The following is an 18,075-nucleotide window of genomic DNA, read 5'->3' on the forward strand; positions in this document are numbered from 1 at the left end:
CAAACACACACACAGAACAACAACAACGACTATGTGTATCATTTCCAAAGCCGCCGTGTGTACGGTTAATCCATGGCTGAGAATTCTCTTTTGCGCGCCATTATGCAAAAAACACAAACATGCATGCCTGCCTGCCTGTTTGGCCTGCTGAGCACACTTTACACCTTACCTTTATGAGTGGGGGGCAAATAGACAATTGCAAATGCAGTATTAAATTTGTCATCTCTCTTCGTGGAATTAAATGGGTGTGAGTGTGTGTGTTCGTTAGCATTCGTATTGTTTGTTTGTTATTCTTCTTGTTTTTTTGCAACATTCCTTTTTGGCATTCCCACGCCATTCTTGAGTTTTAATTTGCTGTTATGTTGTGCTAGAGCCAGGCAAAATACAACAAGCAACAATTTGTTGACGTAAACAACTCAAGGCGGCATAACATTTGAGAGAGAGAGTACCGTATAACTCTCTTCCTCTTCTAATGTTGTTTTACTCCCCCTTTTTTACTGTTCACAACAATCGACAAGTGGGTGTTTTGTTCTCATCCAAACATGTGCTTCAAATTGAAGCTCCCATACACTCTCTCTCTCCCTCTATGTTATTTCTAACTCTTTTTGGAAAATTGGGGTTGGCGCACTAAATCAAAACAAGTTTTTTTCTATGCATTCCGTTATGCAATTGCATTGCTAAACTAGCAACTACTGTTAATGTTTTCTTTTTTTGCCATGAATACAAGAGAGGGGACAGGGGAAAAACGTTAGATGTTGTTATGGTAGTAAATAAAACTAGCTATGCAATTTTCTCTCTCGGTTAAAATGCAAAACAAAAAAAGGAAGTTAATCAAACAAGTGTAGTGGTGAAAATTTGCCATTGAATGTGGGTAAATGGTGGATTTTGTTGTGAAGAAAATGAAAAAGCTTTTTATATTTAAAAACATTGAATTAAGGGATTTTAAGAAATTATTCAAAGCTTTTTTAAAGGAAAATTATGTGTTAAAAAATATTTTTTTTCAAGTAGAAACAAGGCGTGGATTTTTAAAGAATATTTTTTTTTCAAGTAGCCAAAAAGGCGTGGATCTTTTAAAGAATATTTTGTTCAAGTAGCCAAAAAGGCGTGGATTTTTAATGAATATTTTTTCATGTAGCCAAAAAGGCGTGGATTTTTAATGAATATTTTTTCATGTAGCCAAAAAGGCGTGGATTTTTAATGAATATTTTTTCATGTAGCCAAAAAGGCGTGGATTTTTAATGAATATTTTTTCATGTAGCCAAAAAGGCGTGGATTTTTAATGATTACTTTTTCATGTAGCCAAAAAGGCGTGGATTTTTAATGAATACTTTTTCATGTAGCCAAAAAGGCGTGGATTTTTAATGAATATTTTTTCATGTAGCCAAAAAGGCCAAAAAGGCGTGGATTTTGAATAATGAATATTTTTTCATGTAGCCAAAAAGGCGTGGATTTTTAATGAATATTTTTTCATGTAGCCAAAAAGGCGTGGATTTTTAATGAATATTTTTTCATGTAGCCAAAAAGGCGTGGATTTTTAATGAATATTTTTTCATGTAGCCAAAAAGGCGTGGATTTTTTAAAGAATATTTTCTGGGGCCTTTTTTAAAGAATATTATCTGGGGCCTTTTTTAAAGAATATTTGCTGGGACCTACACAAGTCGTAGATTTTTTAAACAATATTTTCTGGGACCTACACAAGGCGTAGATTTTTTAAACAATATTTGCTGGGACCTACACAAGGCGTAGATTTTTTAAAGAATATTTTCTAGGATCTGCGCAAGTCGTAGATTTTTTAAAGAACATTTTCTAGGACCTGCACAAGTCGTATATTTTTTAAGAATCTTTTTCTTGGACCTACACAAGGCGTAGATTTTCTAAAGAATTTTTTTCTGGGACCTACACAAGGCGTAGATTTTTTAAACAATATTTTCTGGAAGCTACACAAGGCGTAGATTTTTTAAACAATATTTTCTGGGACCTACACAAGGCGTAGATTTTTTAAACAATATTTTCTGGAAGCTACACAAGGCGTAGATTTTTTAAACAATATTTTCTGGGACCTACACAAGGCGTAGATTTTTTAAAGAATATTTTCTAGGACCTACACAAGGCGTAGATTTTTTGAAGAATATTTTCATGGACCTACACAAGGCGAAGATTTTTTAAAGAATATTTTCATGGACCTACACAAGGCGTAGATTTTTTAAAGAATATTTTCTGGAAGCTACACAAGGCGTAGATTTTTTAAACAATATTTTCTGGGACTATACAAAACGTAGAATTTTTAGGTAATATTTTATGGAAGCTACACAAGGCGTAGATTTTTTAAAGAATATTTTCTGAAAGCTACACAAGGCGTAAATTTTTTAAAGAATATTTTCTGGAAGCTACACAAGGCGTTGATTTTTTAAAGAATTTTTTTCTGGGACCTACACAAGGCGTAGGTTTTTTAAAGAATTTTTTTTCTGGGACCTACACAAGGCGTAGATTTTTTAAAGAATTTTTTTTCTGGGACCTACACAAGGCGTAGATTCTTTAAAGAATTTTTTCATCAAAGAATTTTTTCTGGGACCCACACAAGGCATAAATTTTTTAAAGAATTTTTTTTCTGGGACCTACACAAGGCGTAGATTCTTTAAAGAATTTTTTAGATTTTTTTTTAGATTTTTTAAGAATCTTTTTCTTGGACCTACACAAGGCGTAGATTTTCTAAAGAATTTTTTTCTGGGACCTACACAAGGCGTAGATTTTTTAAACAATATTTTCTGGAAGCTACACAAGGCGTAGATTTTTTAAACAATATTTTCTGGGACCTACACAAGGCGTAGATTTTTTAAACAATATTTTCTGGAAGCTACACAAGGCGTAGATTTTTTAAACAATATTTTCTGGGACCTACACAAGGCGTAGATTTTTTAAAGAATGTTTTTCTGGGACCTACACAAGCCGTAGATTTTTTAAAGAAACGTTTAAACGTTTTACCATTCCAAGTGCATATTTTCCACGATATTGTATTTAGGCTCATCTGTTTCAAAATTTTGTTTACTTCCCGATGGAATACAAATTTGTTTAATTATCTTGTATTAAAGTGGATTAAATTAATAATTATGTAAAATAGTGCCTTTGTGCCAATAGTCGGCACATTTTTCCAATTGTCGGCATATTATGTACCAATAGTCGGCATGTCACATTTTAGTTAAACAAAAATTATGTATTTAATTGATTTTTCTGCTATTTGCAATAATAAATTATTACTATGGGACGTTTCCATCAGTGTTGTATTGAAATAGTTATATAAAATAATATTATTAAAATGTTAGAATTATAAAACATGGTGCCGACATTGGGAACCTGCTATCCAATTCTCGGCATGGCTAAATAAGGCATTTCAGAGGTTAAAAGTATTTGAGATTAAAATCGTGTCTTCTATTATATAAAACGCTCAAAACTAATTTTTATTTAATTTAATCGTTATTTAGAGGACTTATTTAACATTTTTTCCCATTTGAGCCAAAATGATCGAAAAGATGCTTATTATTCATATGCCGACTATAGGAAAACCTTAAAATTTTTTTGTTCCTAAGGTCGGCATCGATAAAAATATCATTATTAGAAATATTTTTTAATGATTTTAAATTCTAAAGTATTTTCCTCTATGCTCTTTACAATTATGAAGAAGATCCTTGTGAAAAAATATAATTTTAATAAAGTTACAAGTCTTTTGAAATCGTCATGCCCACTATTTTTTTTTCTTAAGAAACATGAATAATCGCTAGTGTTGACAAACCTCATTGACCAAATGCCAATTTTTGTCATTGAAGATTATTCAAGGTATTTTTCATATTTAGTTATAGGATTTTGTAGTTATTTGAATTTATATAAAACAGATGCCGACTATTGGTACATGCCGGAATTAGGTGCGTTTACCCTATATCCCCACAGAGCATATATCTGGGAAATACTGTAGTTGAAAATTCCATTGTGGTATATTTATAATAAAACATTTAAGCCTTACTTACCTCACATAAATAAGACGATAAATATATTAGCTTCAGTAATGCACCACATGTTTCCCCTTATTTCACCATATTTTAACCAACATTGCATTTAATTGAATAGGTTTTTGGCTTAATAAATCATGCACAAACTCAACACACACGTACGAACCTCTACATGTAGCCGAAATTCTTTCTTCACATTATTTTCGATATTCTATGTAATTTTTCTATAAAATTTTTATTAATAAAACATTATCTTATTTAATAAAACATTATCTGACACGAAATGCACAACAAATTGATTTATAATTTCACATTTAACAACTGAAATTTTTGCAATTTAATGTTTATGAATATTTGTTGTGCCATCACCGTTTTGTTTACGTTTGTTAGTGTTTCTTCTTACTACCGCTCCATTCACACTGCATTGATAGCCGAAATGCAACGACGGCGTTAATCAGAGGAGATCGTGTGACAGTTGACTGTTAGGGCGTTTTTACACTGACTATGACTATGTTTTATGAGAAATAATTTAATCGTAATTTCCGTTGTATATATGACAAATAAATGATGATTTCTGTAAAAATTGGTTTATTTTTGGGGGTAACTCTAATTTAATTCACAAAATTTTTGAAGTTGTCAGTAAATTAATCACAAAAATACTTTTAAAAATATAAATACGAAACCGAAAATAAGAAAACACATTTAAATAATGGCTAATGTTATACCGGAATGGTCGAAAGCATATCTAAAACGACCACGCAATAATCTAAAATCGCATATATTTATCGATGAAAAGATTAAGTTTAAGCCATCTTTTGAAAAGGATGTAAGTGACAGATTAATCGACTATGTGGTGGGCACAGCAGTTCCAAATCCCTAAGACCGCTGGATTAAATTCTTAACATACAATTTTAACAGTTTTATGTATTTTTAAATCTATTTTCAGGACTGTCCTCCATCGATGAGCTGGTTGCTGGGCTGGGAATATTCCCGCCAATGGACCAAAGAACGTGATGAATTCTATAAGGCACGTGAAGATCGCAACAAACCGAAGCACATAAAAAACGATTATAAGAAATGGTTGGAGAAACGTAAACCCAAAGATAATTTTTATTGCAGAGCCCAAGGTGTTGATAAGTTAACGCAAAATAATACACAAATTCGCAAGTAAAGAATAAACATTGAAACGCAAAATTTTAAATAAATATTGAAATGAGAAGCAATAGAAAAAATGGCATATATTTTAGGTTATGATAATAGATATAAAACAGTTGAGATTACAGGTCCTGCACCCGGACATCTTTTTATCCTGGAAATTTGTGAAGATTAATGACACTATCACTGTGCTAATGGACGATTGAACTAAAAGGAACTATGAAACGAAACGAATGACAAAGTTCCTTTTGCGGAGTGAACCAAAAAACAGCTAGAATCGTTTCAGGGAGTTGGCATATAAGGTTTTCAACTTTAGCAGAGAGAGTTTAGGGAGAGAGTCTGCTTCCTGTGTATACTGTTTTTCATAGACAGTATCTGTGTAACTACATAGATCCTACTTTATCATTGGTCCTTCGACCCGGATCAGTGACCGATCGTGGAGAAATAGATGCTAAAGAATTTAAGTAAAGGTCGAGGGAATTATTTCAGCTTGGTTGATAATACAAATGAACACCAAAAAGAATTGAAAAATAAAATTGGCAGTCTTCAATTGGAGAGACGCGAAGAAATCTTAGGTCAGCGTAGCTTGTGGATCCAAGGGGATCCATTGCCTAGAAGCTTCCCAGACAAATTGTCTCGCCGTCAACACCTTCTTCCTTGACGCAGTCTCCTTCTGACTCAGGATTTTATTTTTTTAAATTGTTTAACTAAATATTCTCTCGTTTACACATGTTCGCTACGTGAACAGACGGTCCTTTCCAAAGATCTCCTGCTGATATCAAATGTTCATCTATAGAGCGGAGTCCTTACTATAGGCTTCCTATGATAGGTTTTTATTGACCTACAATAGAAGTGAGAAGGCTAAGTATTTAGCTGGAATCCTGATATTTGGAGTAAGGATCACTGTTGGGGTGAATGTTTCGGGTATGTAGGAAATTTTGAAAATTCATACTAATGTGTACTAAATGGTACCGAATTTGGTACAATATGAATTTTGGGTGAACCGATTAAGCTAGAATCATGAAATATGGACTTAGAATCATTATTGGGGGTTGGTGTAGCTTTGGGATATGTATAAATCTTTGGAAATTTGTACTAATGTGTACTTAATGGAACCAAATTTGGATTTGGGTGAACCAAGATTTCCATTGGTTGTATAATATAGGTAGGTTTGTAAACTCGTACTTATGTGTACGAAATTTGGTACTATGGTCGAAACTATAGAGCTGGACCCCTGAAATTTGTAGTTAAGATCATGGTTGGTCTGTGTGATTTGGGTATGGATGAAGTTTTCGAAATTCGTACTAATGTGTCCTAAATGGTACTAAATTTGGTACAATAATATTTGGGCGAATCGATCGTGTTGAAATCGTGAAATTGGGAAATATGATTTCTATTGGTACTACATTTGGCAAAATTAAGAAATGGGTAAACCTATAGAGCTCGAATCATAAAATTTTGAATTAGTTTTGGTAATAAGTACTACGAGAGTGCGAAAGGTAATAAATGGTAAACTCGAAAAGAAGATTGCCTCCTACAAATTTGTTCAGGATATTGACTTCGATAATATAATCTTTATTAATGAATAACTTATATTATTATCAACTTTTTATTTTAAAATATTTGTTTTCTTCATCCTGATCCACACTAAAGTAATTTTATGAAACACATTACATGCAATTACTTTAGTGTGGACCAGGACTTCGGTGCAAAAATCTTGCCATTTTCCTGATGTTAATAGACGCATTGTTGATCTATACTCAACAATATTTTATATGACATTGTATGATAATTTCCCATATTAGGACATCGAAAAACATTGCAATCCACTTACGAAGAAACAAAGTATTATTATCTGTATCTAGGTTCACATTAACCCGATTAACTCTTTCATTGCGTTTTACTTGACATATTCCCACCACTGAGAATGTGACAAGTAATCCACCACAAAAGTGAGATAATCACAATAATGTAACCACGCCCATCTTTCATTTTCTGCTAAGATTTCCCCTTAATCAGCAAATTCTTTAAACCCTGCGCCGGACAACTTTTGTAGACTTTCGGTTGGCGTTTTTCTATCCATTTCCAATAGTCATTTTTAATAAATTTTGGTTTTGCCTTTTTGGCACGATCTTTTAGGAAATCATTTTTCTCTTGCGTCCAAATGCGGGCATATTCCATGCTCAAAAGTAGATTCATATTAATGGGACTGTTCTGAAAGAGGGGGATGACAGATTTATTTAATATATTATCAAAATAATGAATGTATAAATCTCACCTGAACTTCATAGGATGGTTGAAAGATACGCGGATTCTTTAACATAATATGCGACAAAATGTTATCGGTTGGCTTGAGTAGGCAGGCCTTTTCCCATTCATTTTTTAATTTTTGCATTATTTACGGAATTTGTTGATGAAAAATACGATTTGAACTGGTGGGGAATTTGATGAGGAGAAGAAATTTTGTTTACAAATAAAAAATTAATGAAATTGTATTTATCAGAGATGGAAATTTAAATTTCTTTATTGAAAGTTGTCATGACACAATTGTTCTGTTCCACAACCTGCAAGAATCTTCCAATAAACAAAATTTATTTCGATTTCTCCCTTAGCCATGACAGATTTCCTCAGGGAACTCTCCACAAATATCCACCACAACAACGTAATTTATCTATCAACATCGCTATCATTAACACGTGATATCCTCTACCCTGGTGGATTGGATTGATGTTTTCCAGAAAACAGGGTGGTCGCGGGGAAATGATCTTGGGGTCAACCCTGCGACTATTCACAAAATAGCGCAAAATTCTATCGTTATCTATACATAATATAAATAAAGTAACGCTGAAACTCCCTTTAGATGCCAAATACCTCGCCAACACCCCAGACCACCGTTTATCGTGGAAAAAGAACGAAAAGGAGCGTACAACGTAATCAGATCTCCTGTTTTAAGATGGGAGATTAATGCAGTGGATTTCTGCCGCCTATGTGACGAAAAATTAGGATCAGAAACGATGAACATCTATTTTGTCAATGCTCCACGATTCGATGCAGAAGGCAATGGACTTGAAGGCTCGGACGAACATTATAATAGATGGTGTGTGTCGTGAGGGCTTTGCTGACAGTAGGGTCACTTATTTAGGGTTCCGGTTCCCAATACGAATTGAGAACATTGCTGTACCCGCACCTTAATTGTGCCAGAATTGAACGGGTTTGCCTAGAAATAAGCCTATCACTGTCTGAAATTGCAGGAGGATGTTGGTGAAAGAATTTATTGCATATGTATTGCATTTATGGCTTCGGAGACCGCCTGTTAATGTACGGAATTTATCGCGTTCGCTATCGCCAATCTGTTGACGTCCGATGGAATGACGTCTCGATAGCGCCTGAAGTCCTGATGTGTCGCGGAGATGGATCTGATATGACTGTGTGATGGCTGGGATGACACGGCAGATAACATGCCAGTAGGAACTGTCTAATCAACAACACATTATGTTGCTTGACTGAGAGCATCCTCTTATCTTCATGATCGACGCTCGTCATCTGGACACTGGCAATTGCAATTTGGAGTGCATTATTTTGTGTTATTTGCAAGGATCTCCATTTTGTGTCGGTAAGTAATGAAGTCCAAACTGAGGCAGCATAATTAATGATGGAACGACATATGGCCTTGTATGTCGTGACCAACGTTTCTTTATCCTTCTCCCAGGAGGTACCAAACAAAGCTTTCAGAAATTTATTCCTAGCTTTCTCGTTCTAGTTGATGTAGTTAGAATGCGAGAAGAAATGATCGAGGTTATAGAAGACAACCCCAAAGACTTTGGATTATGGACGGTGGGAATGCTCCTACCTTCAGTGGAAATGTCAAGTTCTAAATGGACTTTTCGCGTTCAGGAAGCAAAAAAAAGATAAAGCTTGCAGAACTCTATTCCTAGCTTTCACCTTCTGATTGATGTAGTTACAATGCGAGAAGAAATGAAGACCACCCCAAGGATTTTCGGATTATGGCGGTGGGTATGCGCCTATATTCAGTGCAAATGTCAGGTACTAAATAGACTTCTCGCGTCCAGGAAGTGAAAAAAGACACAGTATAAATTTAGATTGCGCTCCCGAAAGAAGTTGGTGATGGTGGCAGTATGCGCTCCCGAAAGATAGTTAGAAATTTTTGCACTTATATCGTCAATGGTCTTGCGACATTTGGAATTTTGGCCACGGAAATCGACGAAGCCTTGGCGTCCAAGAAGGTAGTTGGCAAGCCAACGCTTATTATAACTCGTAAGGGCGGAATTTGTGATGTCGGATATCAGCTCGAAGAGATCAAATGTCTTGGACAGATCAAAGGCGGCCACAATGGCCTATTCAGGTGGTCGTGGCTGATTGAGGTCATTCGAAATCTTGGAAGTCATGTCTTACAAAGCCGTTGTTGTGCTATATGTTTCCCTGAAACCATGTTGGTGGATAGCAAGAACGAATTACTGTTCCATGGTCGGAAGAAATAGAGAGTCAAAAACCTTGGCTACTGGTGAAAGAAGAAAAATCGGGCAGTAGGATTTCTCATTATTAGCGGATTTATCTGGTTTTATTATTGGAATAATCCGGTCAATTTTCCAAATATCAGGAATTACCAACTGTGACATAGATAACTCGAGAACTTTAGTTAGATAACCCAGCTCTATTGCACCAAGCTTATTTCACATGAACATGGATATGCCGTCTGGATCAAGGGCTTTGTATGATTTCGATTAGGAGATAATTTTCTCTACCTCGTTGGATGCAAATGATATGGGCTACAAGTCTCTTTTAAAATTCTTGGATCTACGGATAGCTGATCGGTTGATCCTGTTCTGCGAAGGTGGATGCTCAATTAATTGGCGGCAGAACTGCAATGCACATTTTCCGACATCAGAAGGTTGAATTTTAATTTCTTTTGGAACCAGATAGGCCCTTGATAGTAGACCATAGCAGCTTGGAATTTATATTGCAGTGGTTAAGGCGTTCTGATCATTAATGATATGCTCCTTGACTAGATTATCTATTTCATCGCTTAGCTGCGGGATTCAGTCGGGGCTTTCGGCACAAACGTTTGTTTTCATTAGAGGAATGAGGAACCTGCCCGCGCGAATGAAGACTTTTGCCGTTTTTAGAATAGTTTCACGGAATATCTTCTCACCCTTAATGGCACATACTGGTAGAGGCATAGGACTTAAGGAGTCTTTAATGCATTTTGTGATAATTCATGAAAGTACGATGATCGAGCTCCACGAAATCGCTGGATTTCTCCCATACCGTGACCGGGTGGGAATTTGGTCTGAATTTAATGCAAACTTTGTTTGCCAGGAAGTATATGGACTGACTATACCAAATTTCTTGACAGTGAATGTTGTAGAGTATTCTTCATTGATGGAAGCGAAATCGGACTCGTCTATCTGGTTTGCAATAAGAATGTCGCAAGGATCATTTGGAAGTTGGGAAAAAACCGTTGAAATCGCCAAGTACAATTTTATTATGTCCCTGCAACATATGGATGATAACTAGCCCCAATGCTGTTGACGGGGGGAATAAATACGTTGACAATTTCAATTTCCAAATCGCCGGAATGAACTGAAATGCTCAAAACCTCCAGGAAAGGAGACGAAGGGAAAGTCAGGTTATATCTGACATCTCGCTGAATGATGAATGCGAGACCCCTACCATGGTCTCTGGTACGACGAATGTTCATAAAAATATTAACATGCTCGGCTTCATTTTATTTTATGATCACTTTACATTTATGCATTTAATAAATGATGTTCAAGTGGTTTTATGATAAGTGGCCAATGCAGTCACAAGATCTGTGGGTGTGCGCTGATAATAAAGAATCAATACAAGTCCACACACAAAGATATTGGTGCGCTCATCTGATGTAATCAAATGAACGCAACCCCCATGTGCACTGTGAGAACTGATAGTTGTTATGTGTTTAAGATATGCTAAGTTAGATTAGTTTATGTAGTACTTAAGTCAGAATATTTCATAAATAAATTAGAGTTGAAACTACAATCGAAGAAGAAGCTTGGGTTTCAACATCTCATCTCTTAACACCGAATGAGGATGGCGTTTTCATGCATGAAGTTTGAGATCTAAATGACCTTATTCCTAAGACCATTAAAATTAAATTGCATGATTAGAAATGAGGTACCCTCATGCATGGACTGCTGTTGTGGATGCCCTTGTGGATGCAGGCGTATAGACTTATTCGGCAAAAACGAAAACCTGCCTTTAACGCTGTTGTCTGGATGGGAAGTTTTGAGCACTCGACGTTGGAAGTATAGGACTGGAAGAAGTGCCAGTCGGAGTGGTAGCGTTAGAATAGGAAGAGAAGTTAGTGCAATAACTAACTTGATTAATAGCATAAACAGTAGTAGTAGTACTACTGGAGAACTAGACGGGGTGGTAGCCGTAGTACCGGAATCATGGGAACTGGTTGCTAGCAGCAGAACTGGCGAAAGAGCTAGTACAATAACTACCTCTGTCACAAGTGCTGCAGACAACAGCTGGCTATGAAGTTGTGCGACCAGTCGCCATGTCAAAACAAATAAAATTTAATTGAAATGAAAATATTTGTTACCGCATTCTTCTGGACGTTTTTACTTCGTATAACAATCTATTGCGTATATTTCGTATTTGACGTTAAAAGCCACTACGTACATAGTTGCGTTTTTTGTTATTCATCTCAAGCAACCCTACCTTGTATTATTGTAACACGCTTACTACCCTTTTCTGTCGCCATACTCAATTCTTCTTACGGCTTCGCTAGTCTATAACAATTTTTAGGATGACCGTAATGGATCGACTGCCATTTTGATAGCAGCGCATTCTGTATCCTAACCACATTCATTACAAATTTGACCAGTTTTACTTGTTTTTGGGTACGGGAATATACCAATATATAAACGAAGTTTAAGTCCGTATTTATTTAATTTTATATAGATCTTTGGGTGTATTAGAAAATTAAACAATATTTCGTATTATAACGATTTCTTTACTCCATTTCTTAATCATTTTTCTGTTCATCGTTTCAGATTCCCCTTGTCTTACAAGAACGCGTTGCCAACCCACTTATTTCAACCTTTTTCCTTACTACGTTACTCATACGTTACGTACTCGACTAACTATTTCGCAGCTGTTGACAGTTTGCAGCAACAATTTCCGTTGGCTTTGTCGTGTTATCGCCAAGATATTGCATTTATCGATTTTCTCACAAATCACACACACCAAACACTTATCGATTTATTTTGCATTAGTCGCCCGCTAATACAGGAAAGAAGTAAAGGAAAAAAATAAATACAAATCAGCGCATGGTGCTTTGTGTGAATCATTGCAGTTTAACGGAATAAAATAAACTAACTCGATTAAGTTCATCAGTGTGGTATTGGTTAGTGGAGGTAAAGCCCAAGAAAGGAAAGAAAATCGCACCGAACTGACAATGAACCAAAATCAACCACAGTTGCCTAAGGGTATTTGTGTGCTGGAAACACAAGTGGCGGGCCATTTGTTCACCAACAACACAGCCGCTTTGGGTATGCTTAAGGATGAAACTATCGGATGTGTATTAAAGCCATTCGGCAAACCGGAGTGTGGGGCCAGGGAGTTAAGTTTCTATGAAAATCTACAGCAGACCAATGACCCTCTTCTAAAGCAATTGCAAAATTTCATACCAAAATTTTATAAGAAAATAAGACTGGAGGTGAATGGTAAGGAGCACACATTTTTCCAATTGGAAGATTTAACACATGGCATGCAGCGGCCATGTATTATGGATATTAAAGTGGGTAAGCGGACATGGGATCCATTGGCTTCGCCGCACAAATGTAAAGTGGAGGAGGAAAAATATGCCCGTTGTAAACAGGTGTTGGGCATATGTTTACCCGGTTTCCAGGTTTACACGGCGGAGGGTTATCAGAAGTATGATCGTGATTATGGTAAAAAATTAGATGCCGATGGTTTGCGTGCAGCCTTGCGAATGTTCCTAAATGCCCAGGAAAGGGTGTGCGAGGCGCTAATCGAAGAATTGCTCAGGCAGTTGTATGATATCCGAGAATGGTTTCGGGAACAAAAATATTTCCATTTCTATGCCAGCTCTCTGCTTATCGCCTATGATTTTGTGGCTTTACAAAAAAGACTGCAGACCACAACCGGTACGACTACGACTAATGGACAGCAGCTGCAACAGCGTGAAAAATGTACAGCATGCCAAAAATCAAAACAGCAGCAACAACAACTCCAAAACCACCAACAGCAACATGACGGCCACCACCACCACATACCGAATGGTAACAGCTTGCATATTTGTGAAGTTGCCGATAATTACGATAATGATGATGACGATGTAGATGGTTACCACCCCTCAGCTCCTCCACGTCTCGCAACTAAAGAGGTTAATAACCAGTGCTGCTGCACATGTCTGGAACGTTATGTTAAGGTTAAAATGATTGATTTCGCACATGTATTTCCGGCGACAAATAATTCATTGGATATGAATTATCTATTTGGGTTGGAGAGTCTTATTGCCATACTAGAGGATATGTTGCAGCGATAATATGACAAAAACAACAACAAACTACAACAATAAGCAAAAGTGCATAACACACAAATTTATATTTTAAGCCAAAAAAAAAATGCAATTTTTGGAGACACCAATTTTTGATTATGTAGTTACATATATATGTATAGGATGTGTGTGTCCATATCCGCCCCCTTCCGAGAACACAAATTTTAGTGATACAAAAAATATGATGTAAAAGAAGAGGGGGGTTAGTTGTAGTGGTGCCCCACTATATCCCTGCCCCCACTCCGACTACCACCACCGTTGCCGTAGCCGCTGCCATCAACGTCTTCACATTCGTCGTAAAGCGTGCTAGACTCATTCATTATTCTTCAGTGCATTAAAATGACAAAAACAACAAAGAAAGAAAAAAACCAAAACAGTTATCATATGCCTTGCCGCTGGCTGGTAGTACTACTATTAACCCAAAGTACATTGAACCCTTTTTTCATAAACGTATTATATTATATACTATACTATATATAAATATATTTATAAATATTTTATGTCACAAACTATCCACGATAAGGAAGAGAGAGAAAACAATACAACAAAAAACAAATTAAAAGTTAAATAATAAAAATATAAAAATAAAACAATACATAAGAAATTAAATGCAAAAAAGAATTCTTTTATCTAAAAACAATTTTGTTGACAGGCAAAACAAAACTTTTTAAAGAGATTAAGGCCCACAAGTCGGAATGCCGAGATTCCCATTTAGTCAACAATGTAAGTATCCTCTAATAACATATAAATTCATTCTCAAAGAAACTCATATTAATGATCTGTTCCCGTACTGCAAGAACTCATTCTCAAAAAAACTCATATTAATTTTTTTTTATATTTTAACCCATTTTTTCATAGTCCCCAGCGACAGGTAGTAACCCACATTTTCCAAATATCGTTTATATACCTTTCACAAATACAAAAAGCTTATCTACATTTCTTCTAATAAAACATTGCCCCATATCAGTAATTTCTGTTGTCATTGTGGAACTCGAAAACAATAAATAAACAGATATGTAATTAAATTTGTTTAAACAAATTCAATTCAAATTCTTCTACTACAGTCGGACTTCTATAACTCGAACCAACATTATCCGAAAACCAGTAAGGAAAGTTCAAAAGTCGGACGGGTCCGACTATATGATATCCTTCATCACTTTGGGTACTCACGAGGGCAGTTCGGAAAATTCTAAGCCTAGCACAAAAAGTGCGGTATAAACAGAAAAAAGTGCCACTGTCACCATATGTGCTTTTCGACCCAATGACAATTCCTCTTATCGCCGTTTGACTGTACAACAACATTGTAGGTTAGAGGCGGCTAATAATTGTAAATATTAACCTTGAAATTGGAACAAATTAAACAACTATACAAACTTTTAATAGTAACGTATACAACAAAGATATAAATAACTATCTTATCATTATCTTTCATTGAAATACCTGTCTGCCTCTTAGAAGATTATAATCCATAACAATAATGAGTCATACTGTTGTTTTGTATCGAAATGCAATTGAATTACAAATTGAAAATTAATGCTAAATTTATACGACAACATTGATTTAAAAATAATACATGTTCTACATTTTTTTTCCTAGGCCTCATTGCGCTGTGGTACCTGTTTACTAAGTTAATCATTTCAAATCTTAGGTAACAAAGTGATAAAAACAAATTGTTTATATTTCCTATAGAGAGGGCACATAGATATTGGTTTTTAAAATAGATTATTGTCTTATTTATTAACACCTAGAAAATATGAATGACAGTCAATAGGGTCATTATTCTTTGTGTGCTCCTTCGAGCCGGCTCAAAATTAAAATGCCAATTGTGGGAATCTACACAGGGAAATTACGGCTAGTAAGTTTGTTGCTATAAGCCTCAAATATATTTCTTTTGTGGAAATATTTTCCTCACAATTATCATCCACGAAAATGGAAAGGAATAACAAAATAATTGAGGAGGCAAGGGTTTAAAAGGAATAAAAAAGTAATGGAAGAGGCAATGGTTTAAAATTTTAGGAAGAACTTTGTTTGTTAGTTGATAGCAACTACCGCTTACCAAGGACAACAGCATTGATTGAGACTCAGTTAACAAGAATTTTTATTTACAAGAAAATCGATCTTTAACATGCAGTTTATGGATGCAATGTCAAAACGTGACCAATATTTAAAATTAGGTTGGATTGTGTTTTTAAATTCTTTCAAGAATAATATGAACAAAAATTGGAAATATTGACACTTTATGCGGGAGGTCCAACCAACGAGGACCAACGAGTCCCATATTCAAGCTTGATATATGTACAGTAAAAACTCGGTAATCCGGATAATTGATTGCAGACCCCAATCCGGATTACCGAGATTTCCGGATTATCGAGTTTTATTAATTGGTTTAAATTTATATTAATTTGGTGATAATTGAAGTATTTTTATGTTTTTATTAAAAATGAAAATTATTCATTTCAAAAATATGAACTTTGAATATAATAGGTACCATTTTCAATTAAATTTGCAACGATCTTTTTATTAAAATAAAAAGTAACGTATCTTTACAATCCGGATTTTTGAGTAAAATAGGTCAATCAATCCGGATTATAGGATACGCAATGGGTTGTGAAATGCAGTCCGGATTACCGAATAATCCGGATTGTCGAGGTCCGGATTATCAAGTTTATACTGTATTGTAAATATATTACAATGTGCAAAGTTTGAATGCAATTGGATGTTTCCATCGATTCATATGGGATTTACGAGATTTCGAACATTTTAAAGGGAGAGAAGTGGACCAATAGGTCCCATCTTTCAAGATTATACAGACATGCTTTAAATATCAGGTTGTTCAAATGTTAGTTCCGTCTGCATGTTATTATAAAATTAATATTCAGCATTTTGTGTGGAAGGTACCAGAAGGAGTGAATAGACCGGATTGCATATTTGTCATCAAATCGGACATTTCGCACTATAAGTTATGGATTAACAATTTTCAATATGTTAACCAATTGTGGGTGAGGTACCCAGAAGGAGTGGAGCGATTTAGGCTACGTAAAAATATTACGATGGCGAAAGTTTGGGAAAAATTTGAAAATTCCATTCGTTTCATATAAGATTCACAAAGTTTCAAAATGTTGAGCCTTGGTGGGGGAGGTACTAGAAGGATTGGAGTGATAAGTTCCATCTCCCAAGAAGATACAGGAATGTTTAAAATATTAGGTTGTGCAATGATCTGCTCTCATGCTATTCGCCCATGTGACATGTTCCGAGAGTTTTTGAATTCCCATACTTTTTTAAATCCCCATGTTGTGCAAAATGGTGCGCTCAATTTCGAGCGAAAGTGCGGCTCGAAAACATAGCTGTGTTCAATATGTTACGAAATGTGTTCAATAAAAAATATGTTTCATTGGAATTTGCAATTTGTTTAACAACAAAATTAAGAAAAAAATATGGCTGCTGGCTTATTAATTGTTCTGGTTTCTACCAGAAAAAGTCTAATGATACTGGAACGTGTTAAAATAAGCATTTATGGATATTTTGAGAGAAGTTGGTCCTTTCATACACAAGGGTACCATTCCCGAAAGCCTGCAGTTAGCAGCTACCTTAAGATTTCTAGCTGTTGGTGGGTTTCAGAGGGTAGTGGCAAATGATTTAAACATAGGTGTTGATCGCAGAACAATGTGTAAAATATTGTGGAGAGTAATGAAAATCCTGGAAGACAAAAGTGTGTGCAAGCTGCAAGCTGACAAAGTGTGTGCAAGCTGTGGACAGCTGCAGACCAGGATCCAGCCATGATGCTTTTATTTGTCATATGAGTGCAGGTAGGTAGAAGAGGAAATGGTATGCAAAATAGTTGGCTTCTAGGAGACAGTGGTTACGCTTTAGAAACATTTTTGATGACGCCCTATAAACAAGTGGAGCATGGATCTTGTCAACATCGATATAATAAAGGGCACACATCTGCAAGAAACATTATTAAAAGGACTATTGGAAATCTTAAAAGTAGATTTTTGTATAGATTCTATTTTTATTTTGATCATATGGTGGTTGAGTTGCCAGATTGATCTCAAAAATGTTACGCGCTGTTTTTGATAAAATGAGCCCTTTTTTATTTTCTTTAATTTTACTATAAAACTAATGTAAGTATTATATTTTTTAAATAAATATTGTGAACCGTTTGGTCCCATATTCTGTCACTCTATTCGAGAATGAAAGATTAATTAGGACATATTTATTAATCGGAAACTACAAATACCAGTAAAAACGGTAGGGACATTACTAAAAACTCGATCGAGTAGTCATAAAAGTCGTGTGGTGACAATTTTTCTTAAAAAAATAACTCTT

General features: G+C 35.4%; 3 protein-coding genes across 3 annotated transcripts; 2 read left to right on the forward strand and 1 right to left on the reverse strand.

Annotated features, from left to right (window-relative positions):
• Positions 1–4,700: 4,700 nt before the first annotated feature.
• LOC133325950 (uncharacterized) lies at positions 4,701–5,172 on the forward strand. The gene is made up of 2 exons (XM_061534642.1): positions 4,701–4,827; positions 4,948–5,172. Exons 1-2 carry the CDS (start codon positions 4,711–4,713, stop codon positions 5,170–5,172), a joined length of 342 nt encoding a protein of 113 aa, XP_061390626.1. The 5' UTR covers positions 4,701–4,710.
• A 1,982-nt stretch (positions 5,173–7,154) lies between these two features.
• On the reverse strand, positions 7,155–7,551 carry LOC133325952 (uncharacterized). Its single transcript, XM_061534643.1, has 2 exons — positions 7,435–7,551; positions 7,155–7,370 (listed from the first exon to the last, which is right to left on the reverse strand). Exons 1-2 carry the CDS (start codon positions 7,549–7,551, stop codon positions 7,155–7,157), a joined length of 333 nt encoding a protein of 110 aa, XP_061390627.1.
• Positions 7,552–12,612: 5,061 nt separating this feature from the next.
• On the forward strand, positions 12,613–13,756 carry LOC133325953 (inositol polyphosphate multikinase-like). Its single transcript, XM_061534644.1, has one exon. The coding sequence runs from the start codon at positions 12,622–12,624 to the stop codon at positions 13,732–13,734; it is 1,113 nt and encodes a 370-aa protein (XP_061390628.1). The 5' UTR covers positions 12,613–12,621; the 3' UTR covers positions 13,735–13,756.
• The last annotated feature ends 4,319 nt before the right edge of the window (positions 13,757–18,075 follow it).

This window comes from Musca vetustissima, unplaced genomic scaffold, assembly GCF_032173495.1.
Source record: "Musca vetustissima isolate MV318-11 ecotype Yass unplaced genomic scaffold, APGP_CSIRO_Mvet_v1 utg6148, whole genome shotgun sequence".
Lineage (NCBI taxonomy): Eukaryota > Metazoa > Arthropoda > Insecta > Diptera > Muscidae > Musca > Musca vetustissima.